The 26,687-nt window shown below is 59.6% G+C and overlaps 1 protein-coding gene across 1 annotated transcript; it reads left to right on the top strand.

Annotated features, from left to right (window-relative positions):
* Positions 1-991: 991 nt before the first annotated feature.
* BRI3BP (BRI3 binding protein) lies at positions 992-26,687 on the top strand. Its single transcript, XM_051838782.2, has 3 exons — positions 992-1,317; positions 14,719-14,821; positions 22,681-26,687. The coding sequence occupies exons 1-3, from the start codon at positions 1,111-1,113 to the stop codon at positions 23,118-23,120; spliced, it is 750 nt and encodes a 249-aa protein (XP_051694742.1). The 5' UTR covers positions 992-1,110; the 3' UTR covers positions 23,121-26,687.

Raw genomic sequence — 26,687 nt, 5'->3', positions numbered from 1 at the left:
ATCCCATGTGGGCGCCAGTTCGAGTCCCGGCTGCTCCTCTTCCAACCCAGCTCTCTGCTATGTCCTGGGAGAGCAGTGGGGAATGGTCCAAGTGCTGCACCTGGCCCCTGCACCCGCGTGGGAGGCCCAGAGGAGGCTCCCGGCTTTAGATGGCGCAGCTCCGGCCGTTGTGGCCATCTGGAGTGAACCAGCGGATGGAAGACCTCTCGCTCGCTCCTCTCTCTGTAACTCTGCCTTTCGAATAAATAAACCTGAAGTGATTAATAATAATAATAATAAAAAGCCCTTTACTGTCACCGGTGAACGAAGCAGCTCCCACTCGAGGCTGATTATCTGCTGACACCGGAAGCAAATGGATCCCTCGTGTCCACTAGCAACAGGAGAGGCCGGACTCAAGTTTCACAGCACGGGGGCATCGGGGCTGGCCACGGCCAGAGTGGACACACACACAGACACAGACACACAGCAGAGGAGCGCCTGCGCTCAAGATCCGTTCCCCGAAGGCGGAGGAACAGGCGCCGGCCATGGGGACGCCCGCGGAGGGCCCCTCGGGCCGCGCTGTCCCTCCAGGGCTCTGGGTGGGGGCCTCCCGGGCCCCTCAGAGGCCAGCCAGGTCCTGGCGCTGCCCGAAGTGACCACGACTCGGTCACACCCGGCGGCCTCGCTGGCCCCCGCACCCGCTCGGGTTCTAATCCCCGGGAAGACCCTCCCGTCCCAGCGGCTCCGGACCTCCGTCGGCTCGGGAAGGGCGCGTCTGGGGGCAGTGCTGTGCCCCCTCGCCCCATTCCGCCCTGCTGAGCCGGCTCCGAGTTCTGCAGGCGCGGGGCGCTCTCCGCAGCGAACCCAGTCTCCCCGGCCGCCAGACGCCCCCCGGCCCCGGGGCGGCTTCCGGGAGGGTGGGGGCGGGGCGCGGCGTGGGCAGGGCCGGCGCCCGTGGGGGCGGGGCGCGGCGTGGGCAGGGCCGGCGCCCGTGCGCGCGGGGCGGGGCGGGCGGGAGGCGCGGCGGCGGCGGCCGGAGGAGCGACGCGCGGCCCCCGAGCGCGCCCACGCCGTCCCCGCACGCGGTCCTCGACCCGCTCGGCGACCCCGCAGCCGACCCCGCGGCCGAGCATGGGCGCGCGCTCCTCGGCCGGGCCCCGCGCCCGGGCCGGGCTCCTGCCGCCGCTGCTGCTGCTGCTGCTGCTGCTCGGGCCGCTGGCGCAGGGGGCGCGGGGCCGCGGCGGCGCCGAGAAGAACAGCTACCGCCGCACGGTCAACACCTTCTCGCAGAGCGTCGGCAGCCTGTTCGGCGAGGACAACGTGCGCGCCGCGCAGAAGGTGGGCGCTGGGCCCGCGCCCGCGGTCACCTTGCGGGGCCGCCCCGCACCTGGCGCCCGGTGGTGGTGGCGGTGGGGGGTGGGGGGTGGGGGTGCCCGGGGCCGGCCTGGGTCGCGCGCGGCCTCCGGAGCCGGCGGTCCGGCGGGGCGAGGGGCCCAGGCCTGCCGACCGGGGCCGGGTCGCAGGGCCGCGGGGTGGCCTCTCCCGGCGCCCGGCTTCTCCTTGGACTTTGGCCCGGAGGGCGGCGCTGACGCCGGCCGCGCTGCGTTTCATTCATTCGCGGCGTTGAATGGGCCCCACTGTGAGCCAGGCGCCGGCCGCGCGCCCCGGCCTCCCGGCGTCTTCCGGCCTCGCGCGCGCCCCGGCGACCCTCGTGGCGGGGCCGCTCGAGCGCCTTCCGGGCGCGGGGCTTCCACCTGCAGCCGCGCTTGCTTTGAGGCTGCGCGGGAGCCCGCGCGCTCTCCCCGCTGCCGCCCCTGCGCGGAGAAAGGGGAAGTCGGGGGCCAGGGGGGCGGTGCGTGCCCGCGCCCTGCTCCCCGCTACTGCTTCGCTGGCAGTTGGCCCTGGGGTCTTGAAGTGGAGAGAAGTTTGGGCTGGGGTCTCTGCCCCCTGGAAAGCCGGTGGCGCCAGGCCAGTGGCTTCGCTTCTTCGAGCTCCGTGTCTTTATCTGGTGAACGGCTCCGTTATGAGGTTGCAGTTGGAGGAGTTGGTACCTTCCTGGCTCACTGTGGCAGCCAGTTAGTGCCAGCTGTTGGCTCAGGCCAGGGTGCAAATCCACGAGGCACGGCCTTGCTGGAGAACTCTGCAGGGTTAAAGTTTTCTCATCCTTGAGATGGAGCGGCGGGGGTGGGGAGCCCACTGACACCCAGGGCAGGGCAGGGGTGGGGTGGGGAACCCACTAACACCCAGGGCAGGGCAGGGGTGGGTTGGGGAGCCCTCTAACACCCGGGGCAGGGCAGGCGTTTGGCCAAGTGGGTAGCACACGCGCTGGAGCGCCCGGGTCCCTTACCCAGCTCTGCTCCACGCCGGCTTCCTGGCACGGCAGACCCCGGGAGGCAGCCATGGTGGCCCAAGTGGTTGGGTCCCTGCTGCCCACCCCAGAGACCTGGACTGGATTCGCAAGTCCAGGCCCAGCCCCCACTGTTTAAGGCATTTGGAGGACTGAATCAGGGTGAGATCTCTCTGTCTCTGCCTGTCAAAAACTAATTTTAAAAATGTTTAACATTTTTTAATTAAACAGTTTATTCAGTTTTTAAAATTTCTGTGTGAAAGAACATTTCCGTGTGCCTGCAGCAGTCAGCCGCTGGGCCAGGCCGGAGCTGGGCCCGCTCACCCACTGGCCGCCCGCTGCTGCCTTCCCAGGTGCATTAGCCGGAGCTGGCTGGGGAGCGTGAGTATCCCTGACTTGAACTAGCACTCCAGTGTGGGATGTGGGGCCTTAACCTGCTGGACCGCGATTGGTTGTTTGAAAAGCAGATCAGATTGGCTGATGTTCCGAGTGGCTGCCGGGAAAAGCAGGTGAATCGGTCAGCAATGCTGAGCTCTGACCGACCTGCCCCGGGTGTGTCTCCCACCTAGGAAGCGGTGCAAGGCCAGAGGAGAGAGCTGTTTGTCCTTAGCCGGGGCGGGAAGGAGAGAGACCCAACACAGAACACCCTGGTGCCAGAAGGTTGCCCTGGGTCTCTCTGACTTCACGCTGCCTTGCCTGGCCTGTTTAAAGGCGGAAATCTTTGCTTTATTTTTTAAAAGATATATTTATTTATCTGAAAGAGAGAGAGAGAAGGGGAGGCAGAGAGAGAGGTCTTCCATCCACTGGTTCACTCTCCAGTTGGCCACAACGGCCGGACCTGTGCCAATCCGAAGCCAGGAGCTTTTTCCGGGTCTCCCACATGGGTACAGGGGCCCAAGGACTTGAGCCATCTTCTACTGCTTTCCCAGACCATTAGCAGAGAGCTGGATCAGAAGTGGAGCAGCCTGGTCCCAAACCGGTGCCCATATGGGATGCAGGCACTGCAGGCGGCAGCTTTAGCTGCTACGCCACAGCACTGGGCCGAAATCTTTTGTTTCAGAACAGAAAGGAGGTCTGCCTTTTTCCTGCAGGGCAAGCACAGGGGCGGGTGTCTCAGCTCACAGCTCCGCGGGAGGGTGTAAGCCACAGACGTGACACGCGCACCGGGTGCTGAAGGACCTTTGTGTGTCCTGGGGTCAGAGCTCTTGCTGATGTGTGGACGGCGCCGACCACTTCTCTCCCTTAGCACGACAGGCAACGGGCCTGCTTCCATTTTACAGATGAGAAGACCGAGGCCACAGCGTGGTGGAGGGGTGGGTTCAGGGGGAATGGCAGTCAGGGAGAGTTTGAACCCAGGCAGGGTGTGCGTGGAGCCAGCGGCTCCACCGATCCTCCAGACGGTAAAGCGTCTGGAACGAGGCCGCCCTGGCTGTATTTCCCGCTGAGTGTGGCTGGGGCAGGCTCCGCGTGGGGGAGACTGGTGTGTTAATTTTAATTGAGGGAAAACTGGGTCTGCCTGGGTTTCCTGATTATAGCCAGCCCTGCTTTGTGGGTTGTGAGGTTTGACGGTGCTTAAAGAGACACCCCGTATTCTAATTAGGACTTGGCTCAAGCCCGGGGCCTCGTGTTCCGAGCATGGGCCTCGCTGACCACTAGAAGTGGGTCTGAATCCAGCTCTGCCGCTCATTGTCTGCGAGCGTGGGCCTGTTGCTCTGCCTCTGCGTCTCACGTGTGCACAGGAGATGAACGGGGGTTCACTGTGCTTGCTGAGTCGTGCAGAACCAGGCACTGTGTAATTAAATATTTATGGACAACAGGAACTGCATTCAGTCGTTCATTTAAAAGTTACCAAGCACCTGGTGCGGGAGCGCTCATAGCACTGCTTGTCCTGGTAGCCAAAAAGTGGAGCCAGCCCAGGTGCCCGGCAGTGGGTGAACGGGCCCGCCACTCAGTGGAGTGCGGTTCAGCCAGGAAAAAGGATTTGTGCTGACACATGGATGAACCTTGCAAAAGTGAACGCAGCCACGGATCGTGTGACTCCATGTGTGTGCCACACCGAGAAGAGGAGAGGCGGCGAGAGCATTTGCTGGGGGCAGGGGGTGCAGTTTGTTCCTGCTTAGCTGATTTGGGGTGATGGTCACCCCACATTGGGAACGCGCACAATGTCACTGCACTGTGTGCTCTGGGGTGGCTGACGTGCAAGTCATGTTATGTGCGTTTCTCCACAATTAAAAACATTAGGCCAGCGCCGCGGCTCACTAGGCTAATCCTCCGCCTTGCGGCACTGGCACACCGGGATCTAGTCCCGGTCGGGGTGCCGGATTCTGTCCCGGTTGCCCCTCTTCCAGGTCAGCTCTCTGCTGTGGCCAGGGAGTGCAGTGGAGGATGGCCCAAGTACTTGGGCCCTGCACCCCATGGGAGACCAGGAGAAGCACCTGGCTCCTGCCATCGGATCAGCGCGGTGCGCCGGCCGCAGCAAGCTGGCCGCGGCGGCCATTGGAGGGTGAACCACCGGCAAAGGAAGACCTTTCTCTCTCTCTCTCTCTCTCTCTCTCTCACTGTCCACTCTGCCTGTCAAAAAAAAAAGGCATTACACCTGCTGTACGTGGCGCTCAAGCTGGACCAGGTGGTCCCTCCCAGGGGGCCTCCATGGTGGGGTCGTGGCAGGTGAACGGGCAGTGATAAGCTGCACATGCGTAAGGTGACATGGTTGTTTGCCTACGGTGAGTGGGCCCGGCACTGTTCTGCGAGAGGTTTGGCTGTTTTCACCTCCGTTTGCAGGTGAGGAGGTCGAGGCATAGAAAGATTGAATCTCTTGCCCACGGTTCTGCCGATGAGCGGTGGGGAGCCGGCAATGTGTGTCCTTGGAGCCTTTGCAGACCTGAGAGTAGCTGGGAGAGCGGAGTCCAGCGAGTGACCCAGGCAGGGGCTGGGGAGAGCACACTGGGCAGATGGAGCAGTCAGAGCAGAGGCCCCGGGGTGGGGATTGGCCTGGCCTGGGCCGGGTGTGCGGGGGAAGAGGCGGTCGGGTCACTCAGGACTTACGGTTTGGCACACCCGACGTGCTGATAATGCCAGAGCTAAGAAGACAGGACAGGGGAGGACAGGGATGCAGGGGCCTGGGCGTGGAGGAAGTCACAGGACAGTGGGGCAAGGTTCACAGGGGGTGGCATTTGCCGTTGGGCCCATGGGCTGGGGACTTCCTGAACGGCGCGCTGAGAAACTGGGGCTTCTTCCTCCTTGCTCACAGTTGCTTGGAAAATGATTTCGAATAGATGAGAAGGGCGGCTGTCAGTCTGGCCGTCGCTAACCGCCACCCCCAGCAGCAAAAACATGCACACGGGTCCTGCTACCCTGTGTTTTTTTTTTTTTTTTTTTTTTTTTTGAAGGCAGAGTGGACAGTGAGAGAGAGAGACAGAGAGAAAGGTCTTCCTGGTCTTCCTTTTTCCGTTGGTTCACCCTCCAATGGCCGCTGTGGTTGGCCAGGTGCTTCTCCTGGTCTCCCATGCGGGTGCAGGACCCAAGCACTTGGGCCATCCTCCACTGCACTCCTGGGTCACAGCAGAGAGCTGGCCTGGAAGAGGAGCAGCCGGGACTAGAACCCGGTGTGCCGGCGCCGCAGGCGGAGGATTAGCCTAGTGAGCCGTGGCACCCCTCCCCCCTTTTGGGTTTTTGTTTATTTTGTGCCTCCTTAGCTCTTGGGACGGCACGGAGCTTGGCTCCGTTCTTTCTCCAAGGCTACCAAGACCAGGTGGCTGTGAGGGGGCACGGCAGTTGGTTCCACCCCTGACGTTGACCTTTGGCCTGTCTTTGCCAGTGCTCAGGGGACCACAGTGGAGGTCTTTCTGTAGACATTGTGCTGCGTGCACATGGACAGTTTCATCTGTAAATTGGTAAGAATGGAGCTGCTGAGTCAAAGCCTCTGTACATATTAATTTTTTTTAAATGAGACTGTTTATGTGAAAGGCAGAGAGAAGATCGTCCTCCTGCTGGTTTACTCCCCAAACGGCTGTGACAGGCCTGGCTGAAACCCACATAGTGGCAAGGGCCCAAGCAGTTGGGTCAACTTCTGCTGCCTTCTCAAACGTGTGGGCAGGGAGCCGGGACTCGAACCCATGCTAGGGTATGGGATCCAGGTGTCACAGGTGGGGCTTAGCCTGCTGCGCCACGATGCTGGCCATCTATTTTTGATTGAAGTATAACGTGTGCACTTCCCTGCATGTGCACCAGTCTGCAGCGTAATGGAACACCCCATAGCACGCTTATCACACACGGGGCACGCTTATCACCGGCGTGCCAATCCAGATGGGCTGTCAGCTCCCGGAAGGTCCTTGCTGCTACCCTGTGGTCACTGCTCCCCGATAGCCAACAACTTAGATTGAGTTTTGTCTGCCTGTGTCCTCTTCGGGGTTCTCTCCAGACTGCTCTGAGCGGAAGTGGGGGCTGCTCCCCAAACCCTGCCAGGGAGGCTTCCTGCAGAGTTGCATCCACTGAAGAGTCCAGCGGTGTTTATTTCTGGAAACTGCTTTGTTTGCTTTGCCATTCTCCTGAGCTACTGATTCATTCTCGCTCTCTCTCTCTCTCTCTCTCCAAGATTTACTTACTTACTTGAAAGGCAGAGTGACAGGGAGTAAGAGGGAAGAAAGAAAGAGAGCTTCCACCCGCTGGTTCATTCCCCAAATGGCCATGAGGGCCAGGGCTGGGCCAGGCCGGAGCCAGGAGCTGCGTCTGGGTCTCCCACGTGGGTGCAGGGGCCCAAGCGCGAGGGCCATCTGCACGGCTTTCCCAGACACGTGGGCAGGGAGTTCATCAGAAGCAGGGCAGCCAGGACTCGAGCCGGCGCCCTGACGGGGGCCCCGGTGTCCTAGACGGAGACTTGGCCTGCTGCGCCAGGCCGGCCCTTCCTTTTTAAGACACATGTGGTTTTGCTGCTGGAGGGGAGGGAGCATCTTGAGCACAAACGCGTTGCCACTCCCCGCTCTGGGTTAGCGGCGTTGCCCTTGATTGCCTGCGCGCACTGCTGCCCCGCGGTGCCGCCTCTCTGTTCAGACATCTTCACGTCACCAGAAAGTAGAGGCCGGGGCAGCCAGAAACCCTCCACCTGGCCTCACCGGCTCCTCGCGCGTCTCTGCAAGCTTGTTTTTCTTTTTCTCTACGAACATACCGCACAAGTACTTTTTTTTTTTTTTTTTTTGACTGAGCCATCTCATAGTAAGTGCCGGACATCTCACTAAGTTGTATTCCATAGCCCGTATTCAAATTTTTTAAAAACCTGAGAGTTTTTTTTTTCTTTAATGTCAGGGTTTCTCGTTGCATTTGATTTTTTTTTAGAGATTTACTTTATTTATTTGAAAGAGTTACAGAGAAAGGTAGAGTCAGAGACAGAGAGGTCTTCCATTTGTGGGGTCACTCCCCAAATGATCCGATGCCAGGAGCCAGGAGGTTTTTCTGGGTTTCGTGTTCAGGGGCCTGAGCACTTGGGCCATCCTCCACTGCTTTCCCAGGCCATGGCAGAGAGCTGGATTGCAAGAGGAGCAGCCGGGACATGAACTGGCGCCCACATGGGATGCTGGCACTGCAACAGAGGCCTAGCCCACAATGCCACTGCACCTACCCCTTCATTTTATTTGAAAGGTTAGTGAGATACAGATCCTCCACCTGTCAGTTCACTACTCAAACGCCAGCTGCGGCTGGACCAGGCTAATACCAGGAGCCTAGAACTCTATCTGGGTCTCCTCACTGGTAGCAGGGACCTTGGGCCCTCATGGTGCCTTCTCCCTGCCGGCATTCACACATGATCCACACGCGTGTTGCTTTGTACTTCCATGTGCTCTCCAGCTGCCTGGAACCCTGCACCTGCGGAACCTTAGCCCTCTCTGGCTTGCTCATCGAGGCACGCTTCCCCTACAGCCTGGCTCTCCTCAGGGTTGGTTTGCGTGGGCCTGGGAAGTTCACACCCAGGAAGGCCTTGGCCCTGCCCTTGGCCTTGTGGCAGGAGGGGCCTGATGCAGTCCCCAGCTGGAGCGATCCCGTCCCGTCCTGCGGCAGTGGCTGGGCTTTGTTTCCCTAAGGCTGCAGGCCCCTACATTTGCCCACCTGCCCTCATTTTCATGTGCAAGTGGCTGTCCACACACACAGGCGGGGAGGGAGCTCTGTGTCGCTACTGTTCTGGCTGCTCCAGCCCCTCATTAGAAGACTTTTGGCCTTGAGTAGTGTTTTTTTTTTTTTTTTTTTTTTTTTTTTTTTTTTTTTTTTTTTTTTTTTTTTTTTCAGAGTTAGACAGTGAGAGAGAAGACAGAGAGAGAGTTATAGACAGAGAGAGACAGAGAGAAAGGTCTTCCGTCCGTTGGTTCACTCCCCTAATGGCCACTAGGGCCCGCGTGCTGTGCTGATCCGAAGCCAGGAGCCGGGTACTTCCCCCCGGTCTCCCATGCAGGTGCAGGGGCCCAAGCACTTGGGCCATCCTCCACTGCCCTCCCAGGCCATAGCAGAGAGCTGGACTGGAAGAGAAGCAACCGGGACTAGTAAGTACCTGGTGCCCCAACTGGGACTAGAACCCAGGGTGCCGGCGCCACAGGCAGAGGATTAACCAAGTGAGCCACGGCGCTGGCCAAGTAGTGTTTTAAAACTGATCTAAGACGTGGTAGGTGGTTCACCCTGGAATATTTCAGTCTGCATTTTTGCCAAAAGTTTTGTAAAAATCAAAACCATAATACTGGGGCTGGTGCTGTGGTGTAGTGGATAAAGCTGCTGCCTGTGATGGCGGCATCCCATGTGGTTGCTGGTTCGAGTCCTGGCTGCTCTACTTCTGATCCAGCTCTCTGCTGATGGCCTGGGGAAAGCAGCAGAAGATGGCACAAGTGTTTGGGCCCCTGCACCCACATGGGAGACCAGGAAGAAGCTGCTGGCTCCTGGCTGCAGATCCGCCCAGCTCCAGCGCTTGTGGCCATCTGGGGAGTAAACCAGTGGATGGAAGACCTCTCTCTCTGTCTTTCCTTCTGTATCTGATGCTTTGCCTTTCAAACAAATAACAAAATCTTTAAAAAATAAACCACAATGCCATCATCACACCTACAATGCCTGAGTGTCTAACCTGACTCCATTTTCCTGACATAGTTTTTTTTTTTTTTTTTGCAAAATTGCGATCCAAAGTCTACACATTGTATTGAATTGATGGTCTTTTAAATTCATTTCTTTTAAGATTTATGTATTTGTTTGAAGGCAAAGTGACGGAGGGGGGAGAGGGAGAGAGGGAGAGGGAGGGAGGGAGGGAGAGAGGGAGAGAGGGAGGGAGGGTGGGAGGTAGAGAGGTAGAGAGGGAGAGATTGTGCATTCACTGCTTCTCTCCTTAAATGCCTGCAGCAGCCAGGGCTGAGCCAGGCCAAAACTAGGAACTTACAACTCCATCCAGGTCTCCCACATGGGTGACAGGGACCTGAGGGCTTGGGCCATCCTCTGCTGTTTTCCCAGGCGCATTAGCAGGGAGCTGAGTGGGAAGTGGAGCGGTAGGCACTGGAGCCGACCCTCGGATGCTGACGTTGCAGGCTGTGGCTTACCTGCTGCTGTGCCACGTTGCTGGCCCCACGTTATGGTTTGTTTGTTGTTTTAAAATTATATCGATCTAAGAAACAGACCTGCCGCTTGCTAGTTTTCTCATCCAGTGCCCGCAGTGGCCCTGGACCAGGCTGAGCCAAAGCTGGGAGCCAGGAACTCGATCCAGGTGTCCCCGTGGTGGCAGGGACCGAGCCACTTGAGGTTTTACCTGCTGCCCCCAGGCTCTGCTTTAGCGGGAAGCTGGAGTCGGGAGTGGAGCTGGGGATTACAACAGGGCACTCTGATGGGGGACACGGGCTTAAACGCTAGGCCGTTACTCAGTCCGTACTGCATTGCAGTTTTCTTGGCTTTTCCCTGATAGCATTTTCCGTCCCAGATGGCGTCCACGATGCTGTGTGACGTCGACCTGGAGTCGTCCTGGCTCCCTGGGCTCCTTGTGTGGGTGACCCTGGCAGTCTTGGGGAGCACAGGTCCGGGGTGCTGCAGGCTGCCCTGTGGGCATTTGTCCAGTGGAATGGGGCGAGGGAGGAAGAGCACAGGGGTCAGGCGCCCTTCTCATCGCGTCCCGTCGCTGGCCTGCAGCCGATTCCTCCTCATCGCGTCCCGTCGCTGGCCGGGCAGCCGATTCCTCCTCATCCCGTCCCATCGCTGGCCTGCAGCCGATTCCTCATCTGTCCCATCGCTGGCCTGCAGCCGATTCCTCATGGCGTCCCGTCGCTGGCCTGCAGCCGATTCCTCATCTGTCCCGTCGCTGGCCGTGCGCTCAACTTAAACTGCTTTGAGTGTTTGTGCTGCTTGCCCTCTGTCAGGTGGGGAGAGCCAGCCTCTGCCTGCAGAGCGCACCCTGGTGGCTGCCTCTGGAGGCCTGATCCGAGTCTGGCCCCGGCCCCTTCCCCGGCAGAGCCAGCTGTGCTGTGTGGTTCGGATGTGAACAGCAGAACTGCGTGATCACGCCGGCCTCAGGTCCGGGCTGAGCAGGTGGCTGGGTTGGCTTCGCCCGGGCTGCTGCTCGGCTCGCTGGCGACTGCTGCTCCCTGCGTCTTCACGGATCAACCCTCTGCAGACGCCTGTACCCCCGCCTCTTCTCGGGACACCCCCGTCTTCACTTCATCGTCTCCGTACAGACCTGGTCTCCGAGCCCAGCCGTGGAGGGACACGGTTCAGCCGTGCCATTCCCCTCAGGGCTCCTGTGTCTCAGCTGGCGGCAGGGCCAACCCCACACGGACCTGCAGATTCGAGGTTCTGCCCGGATCCATCCTCGCCTCCCTGCCCTTGGAGGGGGGGCAGTGCTTCCCCCCGGAAAGAGCCTCTGCCCTAGATCTGCTCCCGCCTTGCCTGCCAGGTGCAGGGGGTTGCAGCACCTGCTTGCAGGCTCGAGTCCCGGGGAAGGCGTAGCCAGGGCGACCTCGCGGCCACTCGGGACAGCAGCTCCGTGCTTAGGGCAGTTGCTGTGTGCTGGGCTCCGGGCCGAGGTCCTCACAGGCTCTGACTTTGACTCCTTTCTCATCCCATTTCCCAGCTGAGAAAACTGAGGAAGTGGGTTGGACAGTGAGAGCAGTAAGGGCGTGCCTTCTCCGCAGACCTGCCCCTCGGGCCCTTCCTGGGGCAGCTGGTGCCGTGGACGCGGCTGCTGGCCCCTCCTCGTACAGCCTTCCTTTTGCCTCCATTTGGACAAGTGGCAGACATGGCTGTGTGCTGACAAACGTGGCCCAGTCGCCTGTACTCTAGAGGTTGTAGCGGTGCGGGTGTGGCGTCGCTCTGCCGTCCTCGTCACCACCTCGGTCCATGTCCCTGAGCGTGTCGATTCATTGTACCAGTTTTCAAACTTCCTATCAAAAAGCATAACATGGATGCATTCTGGAATGTATTTCTTTTTTAAAGATCTATTTATTTGAAAGGAGAGTTACAGAGAGAGGGGGTGAGATCTTCCATCCTCTGCTTTGCTCCCCAAATGGTGGCATCAACCAGGGTTGGCCAGGCTAAAGCCAAGAGCCAGGCTCTCCATCCGGGTCTCCCACTTGGGTAGCAGGGGCCCAAGCACTTGGGCCATCAACTGCTGCCTTCCCAGTCGCATTAGCAAGGAGCTGGATTGGAAGCAGAGCAGGTGGGACTCGAACTTGTGCTCATGTGACGCCGGCCTCACAGGCAGAAGTTAACTCGCGAGGCTGCAGGCTGGCTCCTCTGCGGTGTGTGTCTGCACCTGGCATTATTTTAGGTACTTTCTGTGTTGCTGTGAGGCAGCCGTCTGTTAGGTGAGCAGTCTGCTGTCTCGCGTGTCCTCCATTGCCCAGTGTGTTTGGGTTTCTCAGTTTCTTTGTATGCAGTGTACACAGGGGTGCTCTGAATGAACCTGGGGTGTGCAACCTGGGGTGTGCATCAGCGTCGCGCGAGGGCTGTGAAAACAGCCCACCCCCACCTCCCGGCGCCCGAGGCTGCATGACCGGGGCGGGGGTGGGGGGGGCTGAGAGCCTGCATTGCGCATGAGCTCCGCTCCCGGGGGGGGGGGGGGGGGGGGGGACCTGGCTCAGCTTCGGGAAGCCTTTGCCTTGTGCTTCTGCTTCTGACGCCCACGGGTGTTGTGCACCCCCCCGGGGAGCGCGGGGTCACCTATTTTTTTCTCCTGGTCTGTGGGCTTCCGCCCAGCTTCCTCATCATGGTGGTCTGTGTTTTAGTTTCTTGTGTCCGCTTTTTAGAGTGTGCAGTCCAGGGGTTGGCACTTGGTGCAGATACTCACGACGCCTGCGCCCATGTCAGAGTGCCTGGGTTCAAGTCCCGGCTCTGCTTCCAAGTCCAGCTTCCTGCACTGGCTGGCTCAAGCAGTTGGGTCCCTGCTGTCCGTGCGAGAGACCTGGATTGAGTTCTGGTCTCCTGACCCAGCCCCTACTGACGCGGGCACGAGGGCGTGAACCCCTGCAGATGGGGGCTTTCTCTCTCTGTCTCTTTCTGTCTCTCTGCCTTTTGTATTTTTTAAGTCTATGACTGAATGGATTTTAGTTTATTCAACCAAGTTGTGCCGCCGTCGCCACAATTTCAGGACATTCTCATCCCCTCACAAAGATACCCGCAGCCACCCACCCCAGCCGCTGGCAGCCCCGCTCTGCTTTCTGTCCGTTTGCCGAGTCTGGGTGTTCCGCGGGGACACGCATCGACAGCTGGCCCTGCGCGTCTGCCGTCTCTCGTTGGCATCGTCTTTTCAGAGTCACCCGTGGCGTGGCATGAATCAGAGTCCCATCGTGCAGCTGGAGCCGTGTTTCTCCGTTGGTGGGTGGGGTCCACGTGGTCCTTAGGGGCACACGTCCCTGAGTGCCTGCAGCTGGACGATGTCTCCTGGCAGATGTCCCTGCAGGAGGCTCAGGGTCAGTGCTTCTGCTAGAATCTGAGCTGCCAGTGGGAGTCTCAGAGGTTCGCTCTGTGCTCTGCATTTCACACGAGTGTCCCATCTGACGCGAGAGCTGACTGCATGAAGTGGGCACGCGAGGTAACCGCGTGAAGTGGGCACGCGAGGTAACCGCATGAAGTGGGCGTGTGAGCTAACTGCGTGAAGTGGGCGCATGAGCTAACCGCGTGAAGTGGGTGCTGTTAGCCCGCTTGTCAGCTGTCGCTCTGTGCTCTGCATTTCACACGAATGTCCCATCTGACACGCGAGGTAACCGCCTGAAGTGGGCGCTGTTAGCCCGCTTGTTAGCTGCAGTCCCAGAGGGCTTCAGAATATTTAATATCCACAGCCCCATTTCATCAGAGGCAGAGCGGGGATTTTTTTTTTTAATATTTATTTATTTGAAAGGCAGAGTGACAGAGGAGAACTCTGCTATCCTCGGTTCACTCCCCCAGTGGTTACAGGAGCTGGCACTGGTCCAAGCCGAAGCCAGGAGCTGGGAACTCCGTCCATGCTTCTCCTACTGGCTTGCAGGAATCTGATAGTGGGGCCATCCTCTGCTGCCTTCCAGCTGCGTAAGCAGGGGCGGGCACTGTGGCGTAGCAGACTGAGCCTCCGCCTGTGGTGCCGGCATCCCGTATGGGCACCGGTTCAAGTCCCGGATGCTCCTATTCCAATCCAGCTCTCTGCTATGGCCTGGAAAGCTGTGGGAGATGGCCCAAGTGCTTGGGCCCCTGCACCCGCATGGGAGACCCAGAAGCTGCTTCTGGCTCCTGACTTCGGATCAGCTCAGCTCAGCTCTGACCGTTGTGGCCATTTGGGGAGTGAACCAGCAGATGGAAGACCTTTCTCTCTGTCTCTCCTTCTCTCTGTCTGTAACTCTACATCTCAAATAAATAAAGAAAATCTTTAAAAAAAAAAAAAAAAAAAAGCAAAGCAGCTGGTACTCACACTGGCAGTCTGATGTGGGAGGCACAGCTCAGTCGGGCAGCCTCACCTGCTGGACCACAGCGCCCCCTCCAGAGCTGGGGTTGGAACCCAGGCAGTGAGCTGCCCGGCCACAGTGCTAGCTCAGAGGTGGTTGGCTCTGCTGGCCGCGTGGTTCAACCCCAACACCCCTGTCCTGGAGGAACCGTCTGGCCAGGGGATGTCATTGAAAATGCTGTGACCAGTTCACCCCGCGGTGGCTACCTTCCACACCTGAGCCGGTGTGCGTGCACGTGGGCACCTCTGGATCACAGTCTGATAGCACAGGGTGGGGCATCCGAGGTGTCTGTCTGTAGGGGACGGCACAGCTACAGGCATGCATGTTTAAACAGAAGGGAGCAGCTCTGTCCGCGTGAGGTTGAGCGGCTGTCGGTGGGGACAATGTGTCTGCGATCCCACTCCTGAGCTGCCGTGCCCCCGGGAAGGCGCGGAGGAGTGGCGGGTCGCCAAAGTGACCCTTTTCTTGTCTCCGCAGTTCCTGGCCAGGCTGACCGAGAGGTTCGTCTTGGGGGTGGATATGCTCGTGGAGACGTTGTGGAAAGTGTGGACAGAGCTCTTGGACGTCCTGGGACTTGACGGTAGGTGTGGGTCGTTCCTGTAAGGTGCTGTTTGATTCTGGTCATCCATGAGGTCTGCAGCCGGTACCCTTGGTGGGTGGTCCAGGAGGAGGTTGGCGGAGGGCGAGGCGGTGGGCATTTGTTGTTGTGATAGTTGTACAGAGACAAGGCCCACCAGAGCTGCAGTTTCCCCGAAACTGCGGTGAGGTGTAGGGGTCCCCAGGAGGCCGCCCTACTACAGGCATGGTGCTCCGATGAAATGGATCCCTCAAGCCAGCATAGTTATTTAGGGATTTCATAGAGAATGGTTCACCCCCAGAATCCTCAGAAGGGCTGAAGCGGCACTTGGCCCTGGACACCGCCAAACTGGTCTGCCGGGGCTGCCGCCGCTGGGCCCGTTCCAGGGCGTACAGCTTCAGCCGTGAACCGAGCACCAGGAAGCCTCTGCCGGCAGCACAGAACTGGACTCCACACGCCGCTGCAGGACCCCCGAGGTTTCTGGACGCATGCGTGCCAGGGGAGCAGGAGGGTGGCCCCTGCCTCGCTCACTTTCCAAAGCCCCAGTACGGGGGCAGCTCCAGGGCGGAGCCCAGTCTGTCCAGCGCCTTGCTCCCAGGGGTGCTGGGCGACGTGGTCCTGGGAGGCTGGCTGGAGGGAGTGGGAATGGAAGCTGCGGGCAGTCGACCACACCCTCCGCGTGATGCAGATCGATCGCCGGGTGCAAGCTGATCTGTGTGTAGCCGAGAGGGCTGGTGCGGTTTAACCGCAGCGGGCACTGTCCCGCCCTCCTCGGATTCCTGGGAGGAGATGGACACTGGTCTTGGTGGGTGGTGGGGCAGAGGCAGGGAGGTAGCCTGGTTCTGGCCACCTTCGCACCCTCCCTCCGAGGTGGCCTGGCGGTATCCCTACCTGACCACGGGGCAGGGTTGGTGGCATGGCCTCAGGGTTCCATGAGTGACAGCTCCAGGTGTGCCCAGAGATGTTGCCCCTTTTTGTCCCAAGAGTCTCAGCGCGTCCCTCTGCCTGCCTTTGTCCCAGCATGCCCCATGCTCTTCCAGGTGGACAGGAGTTCCCAGAGTGGCCCCTCTGCTCTCCTTCTCTCCCCAGGGCCAAGGCCACTCTGTGCACTTGGCCTGCCCAGGTGGGCTCTCTTCCCAGCTCCACCACCCTGGTCCAGGCTGCCGCTTCTGTTGCTAAGAAGTCTGTGGCGGCCTCCTACTCAGGGTCCCCGAGACCAGCTCCACCTCCAGGTCTGGTGAGTCCCCAGAGGGACTGAGCCGACAGCGTGCCCGTAGCTGTGTGTTGTTACGTCAGAAGGACACTGCCAAGTGCAAAGGTGTGACGGGCGAAGTTCCAAGAGACCAGCTCTCCCCTCGGGGTCATGCAGGACGCGTGAAATTCCTCCAGCGGTGAGCTGTGACGACCTGTGTGGGCTTCTGTCTGCTCGGAACGCTTGTGGGAGACCCGGCACGCAGGGTTCCTGTCCGGCTGGATGGGAGTTCAGCAGCAGCTGTGTAGGTGCCCGTCTTTGGCAGGCTGCGCCCTTGCCCGGCTTGGTGCCTGGCACACAGCCCCCTTGCCAGACGAGCAGGATGTGGGTTCCGCTGTAGCCAGTCATGGGTTGAAGTTGTGTCCATGTCTGAAGCCCCGGGACCTGTGAGTGGCCTTCTTGGGGACAGGATCGAGTTCACTGAGCTCCTCCTGCATTTGGGTGGATCCTAAATCCACTGCCCATGGTCCTTCTACAAAGTGGGAAATTCGCACACAGAGACACAAAGAAATAGAGAGAAGACGGCTGTCTGGAGAGAGAGGCAGAGGCCGCAGCGATGCAGCCTTGAGGCCGGGCACCCCTGTGTAGGTGGCAGGAGGGCTCCTCCCCCAGCCTGCAGATTAGCCCTGGCCTGCCGCCCTGGATCCCTGCCTCTGGCCTTCAGGGCTGTGGGGAAGGAATTGGTGGTGTTTGCAGCCCCCGGCGTGTGTGGTTTTGCGTGGCAGCCGCAGGACACTCACGCAACCGTGCTGCCTGCAGACTCCCGGTGCCCCTGTGGGTCCTGGACACCCCCATTCTGCAGATGTGCACTGGCTGAAGGCCACAGCGGGGTGTGGTGCACTTGCTGTTTGTTGTCGCCCCTCAGCCCTGGGGGACCCATTTCCAGCCTTGAGTTTGTTGGGTTCAACTTTCGAGAGGCCTCTCCTGCTCAGGATGTCTCCCTGCTCAGGGTGAGGATTGGAGGCAGCGGTGTGGCCAATCGGGAGGGTGCTGTGTGGCCCTCAGCCCCTCCTGGGACTTGGCTGAGTCAACACAGGGCCTGGATGCAGCAATTGCACGCAATCCACTTCCACGGGGCCAGATCATTCCACTTCCAGTGTTTCCATCTGCGACCAGTGAATCCCGGAGAAGCAAAGCTGACTGCAAGGAACTGCGTGCAGCTGAGGGCGAGACAGCGGCGCGGGAGCAGCCTCCTGACTGCGGACAGGACCGGAACCGAGCAAGCGTGTGCCTGTTCTTCATGAGAGCTGCTGGCACATCCCGGGGCTGAAACAACCCAGCTTGCATGTCGTGGTTTCCCCGTTGTCCGTGCTGCATGAGCTGAAAGCGTCAGAAGGCCTGGGGGATGTGTGTCTTGGGCAGGGAATCGTATACCAGAGTTACAGATTTGGCAGAAAAGGTTCCAGTGAGCACCAGGCTCAAGTTTCCTCCTTCAGAATTTTTTGGGGTGTTGGTTAAAGCGTCAAGTGCTGGGCCAGCATTGTGGTGCAACAATTAAGCCGCCCCTTGTGATGTTGGCATCCCCGTATCGGAGTGCTGGCTGCTCTGCTTCTGGTCCCTGCCAGTGCACCTGGGAAGGCAACAGAAGGTGACCCAAGTCCTTGGGCACCTGCCACCATGTGGGAGACCTGGGTGGAGTTCCTGGCTCCAGGCTTCAGCCTGGTCCAGCGCCAGCTATTGTGGCCATTTGGGGAGCAAACCAGCAGATGGAAGACTTCTCTTTATCTTTCCCTCTCTCTCTGTTGCTCTACCTTTCAAATAATCTTTTTAAATAAAAAAGATGTCCGGCGCTCAGTGTGGGTATGCACGGGCACAGCCGTCGTCCTCTAGCTCTGTTGCCCCAAAGACTTTTCTGGAAGGGGAGCACTGGGAGTCAGAAGGGTGAGTTAGAGCCTCCCGCCTTCACCGGCTGGCGGCCTTCCTCGGAAGCCTGCGAGGCCTTCCGCACGGAAGGGGAAGATAGGCACACTGCTGCCAGGGTAGGCCAGCCAAGGTGGGTGCCGGGCGCAGCCACACCCCGGCCCTTCCTGTCCCAGTGCCCCCGGGCAGGGGCCTTCACGTGGAAAGTGCTTCTTCCCTCACCGGCGTGTGGGGTGGACTGAGCCACGTGTGCCACGTGTGCACGTGGAGGGGACACGGGTCAGGGGGCCACGTGTGCACGTGGAGGGGACACTGCGGTCAGGGGGGCCACGTGTGCACGTGGAGGGGACACTGGGGTCAGGGGGGCCACGTGTGCACGTGGAGGGGACACGGGTCAGGGGGGCCACGTGTGCACGTGGAGGGGACACTGGGGTCGGGGGGGCACGTGTGCACGTGGAGGGGACACTGGATCAGGGGGGCCACGTGTGCACGTGGAGGGGACACTGGATCAGGAGGCCACGTGTGCACGTGGAGGGGACACTGGGGTCAGGGGGGCCACGTGTGCACGTGGAGGGGACACTGGGGTCGGGGGGGCCACGTGTGCACGTGGAGGGGACACTGGGGTCAGGGGGCCATGTGTGCATGTGGAGGGGACACTGGGTCAGGGGGGCCACGTGTGCACGTGGAGGGGACACTGGGGTCAGGGGGGCCACGTGTGCACGTGGAGGGGACACCGGATCAGGGGGGCCACGTGTGCACGTGGAGGGGACATTGGGGTCAGGGGGCCATGTGTGCACGTGGAGGGGACACTGCGGTCAGGGGGCCATGTGTGCACGTGGAGGGGACACTGCGGTCAGGGGGGCCACGTGTGCACATGGAGGGGACACGGGTCAGGGGGGCCACGTGTGCACGTGGAGGGGACACTGGATCAGGGGGGCCACGTGTGCACATGGAGGGGACACTGGGGTCGGGGGGGCCACGTGTGCACGGGAGGGGACGCTGGATCAGGGGGGCCACGTGTGCACATGGAGGGGACACTGGGGTCAGGGGGGCCACGTGTGCACATGGAGGGGACACCGGATCAGGGGGGCCATGTGTGCACGTGGAGGGGACACTGGGGTCAGGGGGGCCACGTGTGCATGTGGAGGGGACACGGGATCAGGAGGGCCACGTGTGCACGGGAGGGGACACGGGTCAGGGGGCCACGTGTGCATGTGGAGGGGACACTGGGGTCGGGGGGGCCACGTGTGCACGGGAGGGGACGCAGTCCACCCGGAACCGCCCTGCAGAAAGACAGCAGAAGGTTGGGGCAGACCTGCTTCTCAGCTTGGGATGGGCAGATGTCCCTCCCCACCTGTGTGGGTCTCTGGGTCCCCGAGACCCCTTGAATTCGGTAGTTTTTGTATCGGGGACACGGAGGTGATAAATTTTGATCACCCTGGATTTAAGCAGCCTCCTCCTAACATCCCATCCGTGTCTCTCTGCCTTGTCGGTGTGTGACTCCAGATGACGTGTGGCTGGCATTGTGTGAGTTCACGCAGGTGTGAGGATGCGGTCTCTGCCGAGAGGCCGGCGAGTGTGTGAACGGAAGCGCCACTGCTGTGCTCACCGCCGCCGGCTTCGCGAGTGTGTGAACGGAAGCGCCACTGCTGTGCTCACTGCCGCCGGCTTCGCGTTGGGAAAGAGTGGTTTTCATGAAAATGTGCTCATCTGCGGGACCTGCCGCCTTCGGCAGCCTGGGCGGCTAGAGCAAATCCACGACCTCTAGGCAGCGGGCGTTTCTTCCCCCAGTCCTGGAGGTGCTGTAAGGACACCTCCCAGCGTCCGCCGTGGTGGAAGCGGTGACGGCTGGAGGGGCCGCTTCCATGGGCACCAATCCCGTGTCCCTTTCATGGCCCGTCACCTCCCAGACCCCACCCCTAGGTGTCAGCAAGTGTTAGTTTCTGCGTCAGCTGCGGTAGGCAGAGCCCGTAGGAGCAGAAGCTCTCGAGGGTCTTTGGAACTGTGTGTTTTTTAGAGTGTGGAAGGGGACTGGCACTGTGGCGCAGTGGGTTAACCCCGCTGCCTGCGATGCCGACATCAGGAGCACTAGTTCCAGTCCTGGCTGCTCTGCTTCTGATCCGGCGTGTGGGGTGGACTGAGCCACGTGTGCTCTCTGCTAACGTACCTAAGAAAGCAGAGGAAGATGGCCAAGGGCTTGGGTCCCTGCACCCACGTGGAGACTTGGATGGAGATCTAGGCTTCTGGCTTTGGCCTGGCCTGGCCCTCCCATTGTGGCTATTTGGGGAGTGAACCAGCAGATGGAAAAATCTCTGTGTGTGACTCTGCCTTTGAAATATGCATATTAATATATATTTCAAATACATTTATTAATAAAGTATATATACTTTAAAGGCGGTAAAGCAAACCTGAGACCTAAAGGTTTGGGCCTGCTGGTGGACGGTACACGCGCTCGGGGTCTCGCTCACCTTTCCCTCGCTAACCGCCACCACGAGGAAGCAGTCAGGTAAACAGAGTGAAGTGCTGCTAGCAAATCAACCCGGAGAAGCACGGCTCCAGAACTTGCCTGCCCGGGCCCTCGTCAGCACCTGAGTGAGAGCGGAGGCCGACGTGGGGCGTGGGCTCAGGTCCTGCCGTGGCACACGGACACAGCTGCACATGTGTTTCCGGGTCGCTGGGAGACTCAGGCTGCCGTGGGACTGGCAACATGGCCGGGTGCAGTGCTGGTGCCCTGGTTCTGCGGACGATGCCGCTGTCATTCGAGGTGCACAATGGACTCCACGTGTGCCTGCAACCTGCGGGTGGACGTGAACACGGGAAGCGGGACGCGGCCGAGGCCCATAGTCGTGTGGCCCTCCGGCTTCGGTGGGAATGCTTGGATTTGACTGTTCTTTCAGCGTTTCCGTGGAGATTTCCCACACAGAACGTGCTGCTCCATTCACTCCGGTCTTCTGTTCTTAAGATCGATTGATTTATTTGAAAGGTAGTGAGTGAGTGAGCGAGTGCTTCCATCCGCTGGTTCACTCCCCAGAGGGCCACAATAGCTAGGGCTGGGCCAGGCTGAAGCCAGGAGCCAGGGGCTCCACGCAGGGCTCACGTACTTGGGCCGCCGCCTTCCTTGGCCTTCCCAGCTGCAGTAGCTGGGAGTCGGATCAGAGGCGCGGTAGCTGGGGCTCCAACTGGAGCTCTGACGTGGGAGGCAGGAATCCCAAGTGATGGCTGTACCCATTGGGCCACAGCACTGGCCCCGCCCTCCATTTTTTAAAAAAATTTAATATCTGTTTATTTATATAAGAGGAAGAGTTAGAGAGGGAGAGACCAGAGAGACAGGTCTTTGTCTGCTGGTTCACTCCCCAGATGGCTGCAATGGCCAAAGCTAGGCAGATCCAAAGCCAGGACAGGAGCTTCTGGGTCTCCTATGTGGGTGCAGGGGCCCAAGCACTTGGGCCATCTTCTTCTGCTTTCCCAGGCCAGAGCAGGGTAGTGGAGAAGCCGCGACTTGAACTTGTGCCCATATGGGATGCTGGCACTCTAGAAAGTCAGAGTTACACAGAGAGAAAAAGGGAGGCAGAGAGAGAGGGAGAGAGGTCTTCATCCGCTGGTTCACTCCCCAGTTGGCCACAACGGCCAGAGCTGGGCTGATCCAAAGCCAGGAGCTGCTTCTGCATCTCCCACGTGGGTGCAGGGGCCCAAGGACTTGGCCACCTTTCACTGCTTTCCCAGGCCACAGCAGAGAGCTGGATCAGAAGTGGAGCAGCTGGGACTCGAACCAGAGCCCATATGGGATGCCAGCACTGCAGGCGGTGGCTTTCCCCGCTACGTCATAGCGCCGGCCCTGGAGCCTTGACCTGTTACCACAGCGCCTACCCCTCGCCCTCCGTTTCTGACATGGAGCTCCATGAGCGGGTACTGGTTAGGGTTGGGTTCAGATTGAATAGCAGACGGAGCTAACAGTGGTTTACGTGAGCGGGAAGCTTAGTTCTGTTATGTGGACGCTCACAGGAAGGTGGCGGGCAGATGGTTGGCTCTGAGGCACATTGTCCTAAGGACCACGGCACCCTCCACGCTGTCCGTTCCCTTAGGGCTCGGGGGGAGGGGGGGGGGCTGTGCAGCTCTGGCTGTTGCACCATGTTCCTGTTACTTTTAGGGAAGGACCCTCAGCTGGCACAGAACACTGCCTCATACCTGTCCTTGGCCAGGACTGACTCTCGTAGCTGCAAGGGAAGCTCCACCCCAAACGGGACGATTATTGCCTTGGGAGTTGGCGGACAGTTTGGTGGCTGCCCTGTGTTGTCTCAGCTTTCTGTGATGGGGACGACACTCTCAGTCCCTCCCTCCGTCCTCCCTCCCTCCCTTCCTTCTTTATGATTGATTGATTGATGGATTTGAAAGGCAGAGAGAGACAGATCTTCCATCTGCTGGTTCATTCCCCAAATGGCTGCAATGGCCCAAACTGGGCCAGGCTGAAGCTGAGAGCCTGGAACTCCATCTGGGTCTCCCACGTGGGTGCAGGGGCCCCAGCACTTGGGCCATCCTCTGCTGCTCTCCCAGGTGCATTAGCAGGGAGCTGGATCAGAAGTGGAGCAGCCAGGACTCGAACCACATGGGATGCCAGCATCACAGGTGGCAGCCTAACCAGAACTGTGCCATGACGCCGGCCCCACCAGGGCCCTGTAGGCCCAGCGCCGGCTTGGAGAGATCCCTGAGTCCCATGTGAGTGACCGCCCTGCTTCTCTCTTCTGTCCCGCAGTCTCCAACCTGTCCCAGTACTTCAGTCCGGCCTCGGTGGCCAACAGCCCTGCCCGTGCCCTGCTGCTGGTGGGCGTGGTCCTCCTGGCCTACTGGTTCCTGTCTCTCACCCTGGGCTGCACCTTCAGCGTCCTGCACCTGCTGTTCGGTCGCTTCTTCTGGATCGTGCGGGTCGTCCTGTTCTCCATGTCGTGCGTGTACATCCTGCACAAGTACGAGGGCGAGCCCGAGAGCGCCGTGCTGCCGCTCTGCTTCGTCGTGGCCGTCTACTTCATGACCGGGCCCATGGGCTTGTACTGGCGCGGCAGCCCCAGCGGCCCCGGCGGCCCCGGCAGCCCCGGCGTGGAGGAGAAGCTGGAGCACCTGGAGAACCAGGTCCGGCTGCTCAACATCCGCCTCAACCGGGTGCTGGAGAGCCTGGACCGCAACAAGGACAAATGAAGGTCGGCCGGCCGCCTGGGTCCTCTTCCACCAGCGCGGGCTCTCGGAAAACCAAAAAGGAAGAAAAAAAAATAGCAACAACCCTAAACACTCTTAATAAACACTGCTGAGCGAGACGGTGGCACTTTGGGAGGGTGTGAGGAGGGCGTCTGTCCGACGCCACGCCACGTGTCGGCAGCGGGAGGAACATTTTTTAAACAAAGGCTGTAACCATATTAGCTGTACAGTCAGAGAGATTTATCTGTGCATAGAGCATAATGTTACTTTTTCAAGCATTTAAATACATCTTTTGTAAGGCTTTTTTAATGCGGGCAGATGGAGTGAAGTTTATTAAGACTACGCTGAGGGGAGAGTGTGCTGCCGCGTGTTTCGGGAAGGTCCCGGCGCGGTTGCCTCCGAGCGTGTGGACAGGCGGGTGAGGTCAGCGCGCGCGTTCTCAGGTTCCAAAGTGGAGCTGTGTTTTCCAGGTCCTTGGTTGCTGTTGACTTTGCAGATGTGCACACTTTGGCCTGAGGATAAAACACCCTCTCTCGGGTCCTAGCCGGCCCCGCCAGGCCCTGCAAAGCCCCGCTCCATTATCCTCGGGGAGGCCCGAGGTCCATTTTCCTCTGTCCTCGGATGTATTTTAACCTCCACATTCCTGAAAGGAAAATGCAAGGATGGGGCTGGGACACATCTCTGGGCCTGATGCCGAGAGTCGGGGAGGTGTTGAAGCCCCAGCGCCTGCTGGCCGACTCCCGGCTGTGGTCCGCGCGGGAACACTGCGCCCTCAGCTGCTTTGTTTGCTTGGTTTGGTTGTGGTTGACCCGGGACTCCTGGCCTTTGCTTGCTGCTCACAAAGCAGCCTGGGGTCATCAGGAGAGCCTGGTGTCGACGCGTGCTCTGTGCTTTTGGTCTGCAGAGCGCTGTGTCCTCGTTTGAGGTCATCTCTGGGTCCACGGTGGGTGGACAGCTGTGTGGGTCCCAGGCCGGGGAGCTTCGGGGAAGATGGGCCCTTGCTGGGATCTCACTGGGATCTCACTGGGAAGGGAGCTGGCTTTTGCAGGAGGCGGTTTTGCAGGCTGCTGGGGATGGCACCTGTCCCCCAGAGCCCTCCTGCGGATTCTCACGGACCCCTGTCAGATCTGGGGGTGCTCAGACCTCACGGTCGTCCAGGCGTCAGCCTGAAGGCTTAGCTGTCTGCCAGTTCCTGGGTAGCTTGTGTGTGAAGTTGTGTTTCAGGAAAAAGATGTCTGGAGCTTGTATTTCTAAGGTGCACATCACGGGACCCAGTCTCTCCTGCGTCCGGGTCTCCCTGTTCTCCAGGGTTGCCTGGCTGAGCCTTTATCCTGGACTCTGGATGGAAGCCATTCCAGTCTTGTCGTCAGACTCACAGCCGATCCACGTTGGCACAGGTATGAGCGACGTCCGTCCTTCCCTGTGACCGGCTGTGCCACCTTTAGGTGCCGAAACGCGGCCAGGGGAACACCGGCACCCTGCACCGCGCCAGGGAGCCGGGCCCTTGCCCTGCCTCCTCCCTTGTGGCCGCAGGGAGATGCCTGGTGGTGAAACCGTCCTGGGCTGGGTGTGGCCTCCCCTCTGCTCTCCCTCCCCGGCTTCCCCCGGGCGTGCAGGGCACTGAGCTCGCCAGGCGCAGACGGCCGTCAGCAGTTGGCTAAGGATGGACCCTGGAGCCCCTCCCGTTTTGGTTGCACTCGGGGGACAGCGGCGTCCTCGCTAGGGGGAACTGGTGACGCCGGAGCACTTGAGCCGAGCGCGTTATCTGGAGTTCTCATCGATGCCCTCGATGCCAGCTGCGAAACGTTTTTAGCGATTTTTAATACACAGATTCCACTTTTGTTCAGGAAAATTCTTGGCCCCAAATAGTTTGGGGTTTTTTCTTGGTTTATTTCTCCATCCCACAGAAGCTTTGTAGGGCATTTGGCCTCCCCTCGCCATCTCTCTTTTCTCACTTTTGTATGTGGAAAAATGTATTTTTGTACACACTTCTCATACCTGGAAGAGAAACTTGTAATCTTCAGGGCTGGAGGGTCGGCTAGAGCTGTGCTTCACGGGGTGTGATCCCAGACATTCCGGTGACAGTTGCTGGGGATCCGTTACCATGCTTCGATGTCTTCAGTTTCATGGTGTTGGCGTCCCCAGGCGCCAGTATCCCAGGAGCTAGCCTGTAGGGTGGGAGGCGTGGCCGGGCAGAGCCCTGGGTGTGTGCGGGCCTGGGGGGTCGCCGGGAGCCACGCTGCAATCCCTGGCATCTTGTCTTCACGCCTCTGCCGGGAATCGCTCCTGCAGCCACAGCATCGCGACAGCGGGCCTTGTGCGTCGTGCTGGGCTCTTCATCAGAGGGGTGACCGAGGGCCGGCGCCCAGAGGTGAATGCCACCGGGGAGGTTTTCACAGGGGGCCACGCAGGCGCTGTGCGGGGTGCAGGCTGGGGTCTGTCGTCGGGAGAGTTACAACGCGACTCGCAGGCCCAGGAGGGCTGCCATGAAGGCGTGGCAGAAGCCCTGTGCTCACCGGTGGGGCTGTCACTCAGCAGACCTCAGGAGAGGTGGAGTGTGACAGATGTCGGGCAGACAGCACAGCCTCTGAGGATGCGGCTGACGCTGCTCCTTGCTGGCGGGAACCCTGAATCCCTGCTTGGGGTGGGCTTCGTGGTGACAGCAGCCTCGCGGCTGCCACCTGCTGACGGACGTAACCAGAGCCAGCTGGTGGCAGGGGGCAGCAGGAGTTCCCAGGGCTCCTCCCAGCTTTTACCCAGAAGCGCGTCACCAGTTTGAGTGTGGACGTTCTGGTCTTCTCGTGTGAGTGGCAGAACGGCACAGACGTATGTTGCAGCGGGACCCTTACAGTTCGCCCTGGACGACGCCCGGCGTGCCAGGCGCAGCTTCTGGCGGGAAGGCCCGGCTTTGTTCCGACACTGGACTCTGTGCTTTGCTCCTCACTGGGTTTCGACACCAGGATCTGCAGTGGTACTGGCTTCTCTTGTGGTGGCACGAGCTGACTGTCGTTTGCATCGTCCACGGGGAACCCGTGGCGGCTCACGGCGTCATCGACCCTGTGTTCCGATGTCCTCTGTGCAGGGTCACAGGTTGCGCCGTGTCACTGTAACATCCACACGTGCGTCCCACGTGGTGCCATCGCTCCCGGGTGATGGCACCGGGATTAGCACACGCTTCCAGGCCAGCAAAGCAGCTATCTTCCTCGACTGGCATCACCCTGTGAGGTGAGGCACCTTGTCAAGAGCGCATTCACGATTCCACTCGTATTCGTGCTTTGGGTTATACATTTTATATAGCGTTAATTGGACGCTGTAGATCTGTTTGGTTTGAACACAGTGGTGTTTGTGCTTTTTAGTTCTATTTGGGAGACTGATTCTACAAGAACCTTAGACAGACATTAATGTATTGGGCTTAGAATCATTTTTTTTTTTTTTTGCAGTATCTACAATCTTATTTATTAAATCACTGGACTTGGTGTTATGTAGAGATATTTGTAGATTGATTTCAGAACAGAATTAGAATATTGTGGAAATTACGGCTTAATAAACGTTTGTTGTAATTTTGTTCCA

This window comes from Oryctolagus cuniculus, chromosome 21 (assembly GCF_964237555.1).
Source record: "Oryctolagus cuniculus chromosome 21, mOryCun1.1, whole genome shotgun sequence".
In the NCBI taxonomy this organism is placed as follows: domain Eukaryota; kingdom Metazoa; phylum Chordata; class Mammalia; order Lagomorpha; family Leporidae; genus Oryctolagus; species Oryctolagus cuniculus.
The sequence above is the reverse complement of the archived record's forward strand: the minus strand, read 5'-3'. Positions and strand labels throughout refer to the sequence as shown.

Excerpts from the sequence above, each read along its gene's own strand:
- BRI3BP (XM_051838782.2), top strand. The coding sequence starts at position 1,111 with ATGGGCGCGCGCTCCTCGGCCGGGCCCCGCGCCCGGGCCGGGCTCCTG. Across the intron at positions 1,318-14,718 it reads ACGTGCGCGCCGCGCAGAAG|TTCCTGGCCAGGCTGACCGA; the intron begins GTGGGCGCTGGG and ends TTGTCTCCGCAG. Across the intron at positions 14,822-22,680 it reads GGACGTCCTGGGACTTGACG|TCTCCAACCTGTCCCAGTAC; the intron begins GTAGGTGTGGGT and ends TCTGTCCCGCAG.